We start from the raw sequence: 12,413 nt of genomic DNA on the forward strand, positions 1-12,413 counted from the left end.
TTCTAGAAACTTCAGAGTGTTTTCTATGCACACATACTAATCAAATGCATATATTATATTCCTGGCATGAGTAGCAGGATGTTGAAATGTTGCGAGATTTTTAACAAAAAGTTTCGAAAATTCGCTGCAGCCATAACAGGTTTTAAGAAGCGTGTGACAAATAAGTTGTTAATTTTGTCTGAAGATGCCTACATTTACACAACAAGCCCTCTCACCTCTCATTGCTTTCTCTTTCTTCTTACTCTCTTGGTACTCCGCAATTTTTTTGTGGAAGAATCCTAAATTTAAAAAAACAAACAAGACAGGTGAAAAGCAAATTAATCATTGCTAGGTGGGTAAGTGAATATACATCTATGAAAAATGTTTTTAAAGTTACCCACACATTTATCTTTGGAAGTACAAAGTTATATTGTATTCTACTACATTCTTTTCTGTCAGATAGTGATGCGGTCAGACCTTCCTGTGTGGGCCGTCTCTCCACTTCCTGTATGAAGATGTCAAACATCTGTGTCTGGATAAAACGCTTGACAAAATGTTGGCTGGCCTTGTGCTCGGAGGCCTTGCAGAAGCTCTTCTTCTGGAACACCCCGGGCTGCCTACCGCTGCTGCCTTTGACATGGGAGGAGAAGTGACCCACCGTCTTCACAAAGAAGGAGAGGAAGGCCTCCGAGACCACCTTGTTTAACTCCTCTGAGGCTAGACACGAAACACAGAGTGAAGAGAATACAGACGTTTCAGTCAGGATGCTGAGGAGGTGTCTATAAAAACACATGTTGGAAGTCCTCTGACAACACGCCTCTACTATGTTCTGAAGCTGGACAAAACACGGCGTGAACAGAAGATTCAGTCAGTTTTAAAGTATTGTCTGCTATAAGACATCCTATGATGCTGACACAGTCATAGGTTGGAAAGCAGAAGACAACTGTATGGCAACCACAAAACATGGTGAAAGTGTATGTGGAGCTTGGGTCTGTTTGTATGAGAGCGTAGGGGTTGAGGAGTAGCATCTGTGTCTGGATACAACCTGGTATCAGAGCATTTCGTATTATTCTGTTCGTAAATACCGTATACTCCATTTAGAATGATATGTTACGTTTCGTATGGTATGTATTAATTTGAGGATGTCCATCACCCATTTCGTATGATGTTACCCATTACAATTTGTATTATGTTATGAATTTGCCATATGTACAATATGTTATGAATTTGTAAAACGTATTATATGTTACGAATTCTAGCTAGGTGGCTAACGTTAGCTAGGTGGCTAACATTAGCTAGGCTAGGGAATAGGGTTAAGTTTAGGAGTTAGGTTAAAGGGTTAGGTGAAGGGTGAGCTAACATGCTAAGTAGTTCCAAAGTAGCTAAAAAGTTATTCAAAAAATTACTAATTAGCTGAAGTTGTCCATGATGAGATTGAACTCGCAACTTTTGGGTTACTAGAAGTTCGCCCGACCAACCACCCTCCTTTCATTTTTGCCTTAAGTAACCATCCGTCCTCTGAAACCATACCAAATGTAACATTTCAAACTAAAGAGTGTCACGGATTTACATACAAAATACCACAAAATGTTCTGAGACCAGGTTGCTGGATCAACTTAGGCATTGCAGTAGTAGAGGTCGACCGATTAATTGGAATGGCCGATTAATTAGGGCAGATTTCAAGTTTTCATAACAATCGTAAATGTATTTTTTGACACCGATTTGGCCGATTCTTTTTTTTTTTTTAACACCTTTATTTAACTAGGCAAGTCAGTTAAGAACACATTCTTATTTTCAATGACGGCCTAGGAACGGTGGGTTAACTGCCTAGTTCAGGGGCAGAACGACAGATTTTTACCTTGTAAGATCGGGGATTCAATCTTGCAACCTTACGGTTAACTAGTCCAACGCTCTAACCACCTGCCTCACATTGCACTCCACGAGGAGCCTGCCTGTTACGCGAATGCAGTAAGAAGCCAAGGTAAGTTGCTAGCTAGCATTAAACGTATCTTATAAAAAACAACAATCATAATCACTAGTTAAACTAGTAATATCATCAACCATGTGTGGTTATCTAGCGTGTCCTGCGTTGCATATAATCGATGCGCTGCGCATTCGCGAAACAGGACTGTCGTTGTTCCAAAGTGTACCTAACCATAAACATCAATGCCTTTCTTAAAATCAATACACAAATATATATTTTAGTTAATATTGCCTGCTAACATGAATTTCTTTTAACTAGGAAAATTGTGTCACTTCTCTTGCAACAGAGTCAGGGTATATGCAGCAGTTTGGGCCGCCTGGCTCGTTGCGAACTGTGTGAAGACTATTTCTTCCTAACAAAGACAGCCAACGTCGCCAAATGGGGGATGATTTAACAAAAGCGCATTTGCAAAAAAAGCACAATCGTTGCACGAATGTACCTAACCATAAACATCAATGCCTTTCTTAAAATCAATACACAGAAGTATATATTTTAAACCCGCATATTTAGCTAAAAGAAATCCAGGTTAGCAGGAAATATTAACCAGGTGAAATTGTGTCACTTCTCTTGCCTTCATTGCACGCAGTCAGGGTATATGCAACAGTTTTGGCCGCCTGGCTCGTTGCGAACTCATTTGCCAGAATTTTACGTAATTATGACATAACATTGAAGGTTGTGCAATGTAACAGGAATATTTAGACTTATGGATGCCACCCGTTAGATAAAATACGGAACGGTTCCGTATTTCACTGAAAGAATAAACGTTTTGTTTTCAAGATGATAGTTTCCGGATTCGACCATATTAATGACCTAAGGCTCTTATTTCTGTGTGTTATTATGTTATAATTAAGTCTATGATTTGATAAAGCAGTCTGACAGAGCGATGGTAGGCACCAGCAGGCTTGTAAGCATTCATTCAAACAGCACTTTTGTGCGTTTTGCCAGCAGCTCTTCACAATGCTTCAAGCATTGCGCTGTTTATGACTTCAAGCCTATCAACTCCCGAGATTAGGCTGGTGAACCGATGTGAAATGGCTAGCTTTTTTTTTTTTTTTTTTACCTTTATTTAACTAGGCAAGTCAGTTAAGAACAAATTCTTATTTTCAATGATGGCCGAGGAACAGTGGGTTAACTACCTGTTCAGGGGCAGAACGACAGATTTATACATTGTCAGCTCGGGGATTTGAACTAGTCCAATGCTCTAACCACTAGGCTACCCTGCGGCGGGGTGCGCGCTAATAGCGTTTCAAACGCCACTTGCTCTAAGACTTGGAGTAGTTGTTCCCCTTGCTCTGCATGGGTAATGATGCTTCGAGGGTGGCTGTTGTCGATGTGTTCCTGGTTCGAGCCCAGGTAGGAGCGAGGAGAGGCACGGAAGCTATACTGTTACACTGGCAATACTAAAGTGACTATAAGAACATCCAATAGTCAAAAGTATATGAAATACAAATGGTATAGATAACTACAAACTTAAACTTCTTACCTGGGAATATTGAAGAGTCATGTTAAAAGGAACCACCAGCTTTCATATGTTCTCATGTTCTAAGCAAGGAACTTAAACGTTAGCTTTTTTACATGGCACATATTGCACTTTTACTTTCTTCTCCAGCACTTTGTTTTTGCATTATTTAAACCAAATTGAACATGTTTCATTATTTATTTGAGGCTAAATGTATTTTATTGATGTATTAAGTTCAAATAAGTGTTCATTCAGTATTGTTGTAATTGTCATTATTACACAAAAAAATTATAATAATCGGCGGACCTCTTTGCAGTACCTAGAGTGGAATTTCCAGGGTTGTGCTATGGTCAAGCCCTGGGTATTCATGTTTGTACAGTATGTTTCCACAACAAAACAATGTACCACAGTGTGGTATGCGAGAGCAGGGTTGGGAAGGATACTTTTTAAATGTAATCCGTTAGTTACTAGTTACCTGTCCAAAATTGTAATCAGTAACGTATTTTTTGGATTACCCAAAATCAGTAACGTAATCTGTTTGCATTAATTTACTTTTAGATTATTGGGTTCAAATACACATTTAGAGTTCTGAACAGCCATCCACAACAACCATAATCCGTAAGGCGCAAACAGCTAAATCAGAGAATAGCAGTGTGATTCACAACAATGCTCTATGTAGATAACAATAATAAGTGATATCCGTATCGCCATAGACGACACCACTGCTCTCATCCTTACCTCCAAGCATTTTTTCAGGTTGGAAAATCTTTGGATGACATCAGTCGCAACATTGGAAGACATAGCTTGGACTGTAGCCCACAAAAGCCTATTCCTGCTCTTTTCCCGCGATCCATCATACACATTTGGTGTGTCATCATAGTGGTCTCTGACTTGTGGTCAGACATGCTCAGGTGGAACAAAAAACTTTTTTCAGTGCTGATTTGAATGTCATTGAGAAAACAGAAGTGTCAAGGATTACTACTCCTCCCCCCCCACAAACATCCTTTCTGAATTTAAAAAGGAATCTAGTTTTTCCAAAGAATCTGTAATCTGATTACAATATTATTTCTGGTACCGTAACTGATTAGTTACCGTCTTTCTGTAATCCCTTACAAATCCATTACTCCAACCCTGTGCGAGATATGTATATTTCTATTACAGCAATCATGAAGCCCATTTCGTTGCACATCCATATTCTTTTTCACTCATTCTTCACAGAGGATCTCAGTTCTATTATTGGGTTTCTATGGACCGTGACGCTAACTTATATGGTTCGATTTGTCAGTCTTAGCTGAAATCGAATTAAAGTCTGAGTCACTCTTTATTTAAGGGCTCGAACACACCAATAGTGTTTGCCAGCTGAGAGTACTTGTGAACCAAGCGCAAACCGATTTTACCTGTAGCACGGAAATGTCGGCAGTCAGAGGTCAACAGCGCGCTGAACGATCGGTAGACGAACGGGAGATCCTTATTTGGTGTGACCTGTGAGACCCTTAACTGTTTACTGGAACCTCTTAAAAAGCCATTTCAGCCCAATAAACAAGAGTGAAATCCCTGGATGTGTTGATAGTACAAATTCCCTCAGATTGTGTTTGGCCCTAGTCATAACAAAATGGAGGACAGGTCCACTCACTGGAGTTGTCTCTTCTGCAACACAAGGCCTGGAGAAGCTCCTCCTGTAGTTTCTCTGGTAGGATGGTGCTCTCGTCTCCTATCTGTGCCAAAGAGAGAGGATACACACAGACAGGAACCTGAGGTTGTTGTCAGACCAGCGGTAATGTTTAGGTATTTCTGAGAACACACACACACATTTGGCCAGAGAGAGAGAAAAACATTGAATAGAACTGGTCTGAACTACACACACACACACACACACACACACACACACACACACACACACACACACACACACACACACACACACACACACACACAGAATACAAAATGAGAATCATGTGGGGAGGAGTGATGCTAGTTTACTGATATGATTGTGTTATGATTATTTCTGTATGTTTGTTTCTGAACCCGAGGGGGGAAATACGGCGCATGCAAAACTTACACAGGTTATGAAGGTTTTCTCTGCTCCTTCTGTCAGATCCACAATGAGCATCTGTTTGTAAGACAGAATAACACACATTAAGACAGATCTGCATGTGTGGGGAGAGAGAGAGGACACACACACAAATAAATAGACAAACATAAATCTTCAGGTTGGAGATAAACAGCGAGTGTGTGTGTTTTCCATAGACTGTGTTAGTAGTTGCTTAACGAGTGTCACTGGATAGCTTCCATCTGCAGCCTGTAACACAGTGTAGAGGCCAGAATGCCTTAACCCAAACACACCAGTAAACAGACAGTAAAACAACTGATTGTTCACGGCACTCAACAACTGCCCTTAAAAGGCATACTACAGCATCTACTTCCCCAGAGTCAGATGAACCCACGGATAACATTTTTATATCTCTGCGTGTAGTTTGAAGGAAGTCGCTAGCGTTAGCACAATGATTGGAAGGTTATGGTAACTGCTAGCATGCTAGTAGATTCCATATATTTCCAGTCACTGTGCTAACTTTGGTTAGCATTGGCTCACGAAACAACCTCTAACTTTGTTCATATTGGATGCAGAGACATAAAAATGGTATTAATGAGTTCCTCTGACTCTGGGGGAGGTAGATACAGGGTTTCATTGCCAAAATCCCAAAGCATCCCTTGAAACTTATTGGGAAAAATAAAAATGGCAATTCTGGCTTTTTTCCCCAGCAAACAACTCATCATCACAGTGTTTTTTTAAGCTGACATATACACAAACACATTACTCTGCTCTGCCAGACACAGAACACACACTCACATCGCTCTGGTCGGTGACGTCATCCAGTTTGCTCCTTTGGACACCAAGTAGGTAGGGAGTGGGTGCCATGACGACATCAATCAGCACTGAGGGAACGATGGAGATGAAGGTGTGTTGCCATGTGAACGGGTAGAGCAGCGCCGCAACTGCATGCAGCACCTGGGACAGGGTACTGTAGAAGGGGAAGCAGGTACAAACTTCACACCCATTCAACATGCAGACAACAGGCCTGCCCATGTCCCAGACAACCCAGGCTCAGTGATGTCCTTTTTGGGGTTAGGATTAGGGTAGCGGTTAAGGTTGTACCTGAGTTCTTCAGCCATGAAGATGATTCGTCGTTCAAGCACGGTGGACGCAAACACCTTCAGCACCTCCTCATTTGTGAGACAGTGGAACAGTGTCCGGAAATCCACATGCTCCAACCATGAGTCCAACGGCCTCGTCAAACTGATGATCTGGAGACGCACAGGCCAGGGGCAGAGCGACAGCAGGTCTTCAGTGTGTGTATACATTTGTGTGTCTGTATCTTAGTGCCGTAATCTAGGATGAAGGTCCTGATCTTAACGCTTTACCTGAAGCTCTCCCGCACTCTGTTTGTGCCATTGTGTGTGTGCACATATGCTAGGGTGTGTGTGTCAAGGCAATTATAGTAAACTAAAACGAATCATGAAAAAACAATTTAGTCAAAATCAGGGGGTTAAAAATCAAATAGGGTTGTGATGGAAAATGTTCTGTTTGTGCTTTTCTAATAACAAATTCCTGTGTTCATGTAAGTGATTGACTATCAGTATCTGCAATTTAATGAAAAAAATCTCATTTTCAAGGTCTCAGCTTGGAGAGAAGAAGCCTTGTGAGGTATTGGTCTGTCACATGCATGAACCTAACTTTAATGATGAATGATGACTAAGCTAAATCATGCCTTTGTAACATGCCTGTAAACAGTATATAAGAGATCTAACGAGACTGCCCCAACAGAGCTCCTGACAGACGTGTACTATGGTGCATCAAGTTTGTTGGAACCTCTCCAGTTAAATTAACAGTTAAGATCTACTTCAAGTGTCCCTGTGTATACATTTTTTTCTAATGGGGTTTTCAACCTTCTGAATCTGGCAGGTCACATTGAGACTGATTTTAGATAATTAAAAAAAATGGTAGACGGTTGCCATGAGCAATGCCACAGATATTGGGTGTGTTAGGGTGGTAAGGTTAAAGCAGCAGACTGTATGCAAAAGTCAAGGAGTGAAATTGGAGGAGGTGCATCGGCGGTCGCTGAAAGTCAGACAATAATGTGGTTTTCCAACAGCCTGTTATGTACTTGAGTGAAGACCCAAAAGCGGTTTTAACAGAAAACAGAGTTCTTTAATGAAAAACAGGAATGGCATAAATCCTCTTCCAACGTAGTCAATGGAACAAAAAGAACGTAGTATAATGCAGGATGCACCTGCCAGGCAGACTCCGACAGGATAGGACAAGGTGGAAGCAAACGAGACGACAGCTTGCTTCTGGCATCAAAAACACAAACAAGAATCAGACACTGAAAGTAGCAGGAACAGAGAGAGAAATAGAGACCTAATCAGAGGGGGAAGAGAGAACAGGTGGGAAAGAGTGAATGAGCTAGTTAGGGGAGATGTAGAACAGCTGAAGAATGAGAGACAGAGAAGGTAACCTAAAAAGACCAGCAGAGAGAGACAGAGTGAAGAGAAAGGACAGGAACAGACATAACAAGACATGACAGTACCCCCCCCCACTCACCGAGCGCCTCCTGGCGCACTCGAGGAGGAAACCTGGCGGCAACGGAGGAAATCATCGATCAGCGAACGGTCCAGCACGTCCCGAGAGGGACCGTACCCCTCCCAATCCACTAGGTACTGATGACCACGGCCCCGAGGGCGCATGTCCAAAATCTTACGAACCCTGTAGATGGGTGCGCCTCGACAAGGATGGGGGGAGGGACGAGCGGGGGCGCGAAGAACGGGCTTAACACAGGAGACATGGAAGACCGGGTGAACGCGACGAAGATAGCGGGGAGAAGAAGTCGCACTGCGACAGGATTAATGACCTGAGAAATACGGAACGGACCAATGAACCGCGGGGCCAACTTGCGAGAAGCTGTCTTAAGGGAAGGTTCTGAGTGGAGAGCCATACTCTCTGACCGCAACAATATCTAGGACTCTTGGTCCTACGCTTATTAGCGGCCCTCACAGTCTGCGCCCTATTACGGCAAAGTGCCGACCTGACCCCCTTCCAGGTGCGCTCGCAACGCTGGACAAAAGCCTGAGCGGAGGGGACGCAGGACTCGGCGAGCTGAGATGAGAACAGCGGAGGCTGGTACCCGAGGCTACTCTGAAAAGGAGATAGACCGGTAGCAGACGAGGGAAGCGAGTTGTGGGCGTACTCTGCCCAGGGGAGCTGTTCTGACCAAGACGCAGGGTTACGAAAAGAAAGACTGCGTAAAATGCGACCAACAGTCTGATTGGCCCGTTCGGCTTGACCGTTAGACTGGGGATGAAAGCCGGACGAGAGACTGACGGAAGCCCCAATCAAACGGCAAAACTCCCTCCAAAATTGAGACGTGAACTGCGGGCCTCTGTCGGAAATGACGTCAGACGGAAGGCCATGAATTCGGAAAACATTCTCGATAATGATCTGAGCCGTCTCCTTAGCAGAAGGGAGCTTAGCGAGAGGAATGAAATGAGCCGCCTTAGAGAATCTATCGACAACCGTAAGAATAACTGTCTTCCCGCTGATGAAGGCAGTCCGGTGATAAAATCTAAAGCGATGTGAGACCACGGTCGAGAGGGAATGGGAAGCGGTCTGAGACGGCCGGCAGGAGGAGAGTTCCCAGATTTAGTCTGCGCGCAGACCCGAACAAGCGGCGACAAATCGACGCGCGTCACGTTCCCGAGTGGGCCACCAGAAACGCTGGCGAATGGAAGCGGCGTACCCCGAACGCCGGGGTGGCCGGCTAACTTGGCAGAGTGGGCCCACTGAAGAACGGCCGGACGAGTAGGAACGGGAACGAACAGAAGGTTCCTAGGACAAGCTCGCGGCGACGGAGTGTGAGCGAGTGCTTGCTTTACCTGCCTCTCAATTCCCCAGACAGTCAACCCGACAACACGCCCGTCAGGGAGAATCCCCTCGGGGTCGGTGGAGACCTCAGAAGAACTGAAGAGACGAGATAAAGCATCAGGCTTGGTGTTTTTGAGCCCGGACGATAAGAAATAACAAACTCGAAACGAGCGAAAAACAGAGCCCAACGAGCCTGACGCGCATTAAGTCGTTTGGCTGAACGGATGTACTCAAGGTTCCTATGGTCAGTCCAAACGACAAAGGAACGGTCGCCCCTCCAACCACTGTCGCCATTCGCCTAGGGCTAGCGGATGGCGAGCAGTTCGCGATTACCAACATCATAGTTACGTTCTGACGGCGATAAGCGATGAGAGAAAAACGCGCAAGGATGGACCTTGCCGTCAGAGAGAGAGCGCTGAGAAAGAATGGCTCCCACGCCCACCTCTGACGCGTCAACCTCAACAACAAACTGACTAGAGATGTCAGGTGTAACAAGAATAGGTGCGGATGTAAAACGATTCTTAAGAAGATCAAAAGCTCCCTGGGCGGAAACGGACCACTTAAAGCACGTCTTAACAGAAGTAAGGGCTGTGAGGGGAGCTGCCACCTGACCGAAATTACGGATGAAACGACGATAGAAATTAGCGAAGCCCAGAAAGCGCTGCAGCTCGACGCGTGACTTAGGAACGGGCCAATCAATGACAGCCTGGACCTTAGCGGGATCCATCTTAATGCCCTCAGCGGAAATAACGGAACCGAGAAAAGGGACAGAGGCGGCATGAAAAGTGCACTTCTCAGCCTTCACATAAAGACAGTTCTCCAAAAGGCGCTGGAGGACGCGTCGCACGTGCTGAACATGAATCGAGAGAGACGGTGAAAAAATCAGGATATCGTCCATGTAAACGAAAACAAAATGTTCAGCATGTCTCTCAGGACGTCGTTAACTAGTGCCTGAAAGACAGCTGGAGCGTTAACGAGGCCGAAAGGAAGAACCCGGTATTCAAAGTGCCCTAACGGAGTGTTAAACGCCGTCTTCCACTCGTCCCCCTCCCTGATGCGCACGAGATGGTAGGCGTTACGAAGGTCCAATTTGGTGAAAAACCTGGCTCCCTGCAGGATCTCGAAGGCTGAAGACATAAGAGGAAGCGGATAACGATTCTTAACTGTTATGTCATTCAGCCCTCGATAATCCACGCATGGGCGCAGGGACCCGTCCTTCTTCTGAACAAAAAAAAAACCCCGCTCCGGCGGGAGAGGAGGAGGAGACTATGGTACCGGCGTCGAGCGAAACCGACAAATAATCCTCGAGAGCCTTACGTTCGGGAGCCGACAGAGAGTATAATCTACCCCGGGGGAGTAGTTCCCGGAAGGAGATCAATACTACAGTCATACGACCGGTGTGGAGGGAGAGAAGTGGCCTTGGAACGACTGAACACCGTGCGCAGATCGTGATACTCCTCCGGCACCCCTGTCAAATCGCCAGGCTCCTCCTGTGAAGAAGAGACAGAGGAAACAGGAGGGATAGCAGACATTAAACAGGTCACATGACAAGAAACATTCCAGGATAGGATAGTATTACTAGACCAATTAATAGAAGGGTTATGGCGCACTAGCCAGGGATGACCCAAAACAACAGGTGTAAAAGGTGAACGAAAAATTAAAAAAGAAATGGTTTCGCTATGATTACCAGAGACAGTGAGGGTTAAAGGCAGCGTCTCACGCTGAATCTTGGGGAGAGAACTACCATCTAAAGCGAACAAGGCCGTGGGCTCCCTAACTGTCTGAGAGGAATGTCATGTTCCCGAGCCCAGGTCTCGTCCATAAAACAGCCCTCCGCCCCAGAGTCTATCAAGGCACTGCAGGAAGCAGATGAACCGGGCCAGCGGAGATGGACCGGAAAGGTAGTGCGTGATCCAGAAGGAGAGGCCTGAGTAGTTGCGCTCACCAGTAGCCCTCCTCTTACTGATGAGCTCTGGCTTTTACTGGACATGAGGTGACAAAATGACCAGCGGAGCCGCAGTAGAGACAGAGGCGATTGGTGATTCTCCGTTCCTTCTCCTTGGCCGAGATGCGGATACCCCCAGCTGCATAGGCTCAGCATCCGAGCCGGCGGAGGAGGGTGGCAGTGATGCGGCAGGTGGCAGTGATGTGGAGAGGGGAGCAACGGAGAACGCGAGCTCCTTTCCACGAGCTCGGCGACGAAGATCAAACCGTCGCTCTATGCGAATAGCGAGAGCTATTAAGGAGTCCAGACTGGAAGGAACCTCCCGGGAGAGGATCTCATCCTTAACCTCGACGAGGAGACCCTCCAGAAAACGAGCGAGCAAAGCCGGCTCGTTCCAGTCACTAGAGGCAGCGAGAGTGCGAAACTCAATAGAATAATCCGTTATGGATCGATTCCCCTGACATAGGGAAGACAGGGCCCTGGAAGCCTCCTCCCCAAAAACAGAACGGTCAAAAACCCGTATCATCTCCTCCTTAAAGTCCTGATACTGGTTAATACACTCAGCCCTCGCCTCCCAGATTGCCGTGCCCCACTCACGCGCCCGTCCGGTAAGGAGAGAAATGACGTAGGCGATGCGGGCTGTGCTCCTGGAGTAAGTGTTGGGCTGGAGAGAGAACACCACATCACACTGAGTGAGGAATGAGCGGCACTCAGTGGGCTCCCAGAGTAACACGGCGGGTTGTTGATCCTGGGCTCCGGAGACTCGGAAACCCTGGAAGTGGGCGGTGGATCGAGGTGGAGTTGGTGAACCTGTCTTGTGAGGTCGGAGACTTGGACGGCCAGGGTCTCAACGGCATGTCGAGCAGCAGACAATTCCTCCTCGTGTCTGCCTAGCATCGCTCCCTGGATCTCGACGGCGGAGTGAAAAGGGTCCGGAGCCGCTGGGTCCATTCTTGGTCTGATTCTTCTGTTATGTACTTGAGTGAAGACCCAAAAGCGGTTTTAACAGAAAACAGAGTTCTTTAATGAAAAACAGGAATGGCATAAATCCTCTTCCAACGTAGTCAATGGAACAAAAAGAACGTAGTATAATGCAGGATGCACCTGCCAGGCAGACTCCGACAGGATA

The 12,413-nt window shown here is 45.8% G+C and overlaps 1 protein-coding gene across 1 annotated transcript in view; it reads right to left on the minus strand.

The window, feature by feature from the left end:
* LOC135539717 (DENN domain-containing protein 2D-like) overlaps positions 1 to 12,413 on the minus strand; it is a 31,752-nt gene that overhangs the window by 6,030 nt on the left and 13,309 nt on the right. Inside the window, exons 8-13 of the mRNA XM_064965780.1 lie at positions 6,577 to 6,725; positions 6,271 to 6,442; positions 5,482 to 5,532; positions 5,056 to 5,137; positions 457 to 696; positions 216 to 278 (exon numbers count right to left, since the gene is read on the minus strand). Of these exons, the coding sequence (XP_064821852.1) occupies positions 216 to 278; positions 457 to 696; positions 5,056 to 5,137; positions 5,482 to 5,532; positions 6,271 to 6,442; positions 6,577 to 6,725 (757 nt within the window). The remainder of the gene's footprint in view (positions 1 to 215; positions 279 to 456; positions 697 to 5,055; positions 5,138 to 5,481; positions 5,533 to 6,270; positions 6,443 to 6,576; positions 6,726 to 12,413) is intronic.

The sequence above is a fragment of the Oncorhynchus masou genome, chromosome 5, assembly GCF_036934945.1.
Source record: "Oncorhynchus masou masou isolate Uvic2021 chromosome 5, UVic_Omas_1.1, whole genome shotgun sequence".
NCBI classification, from domain to species: Eukaryota; Metazoa; Chordata; class Actinopteri; order Salmoniformes; family Salmonidae; genus Oncorhynchus; species Oncorhynchus masou.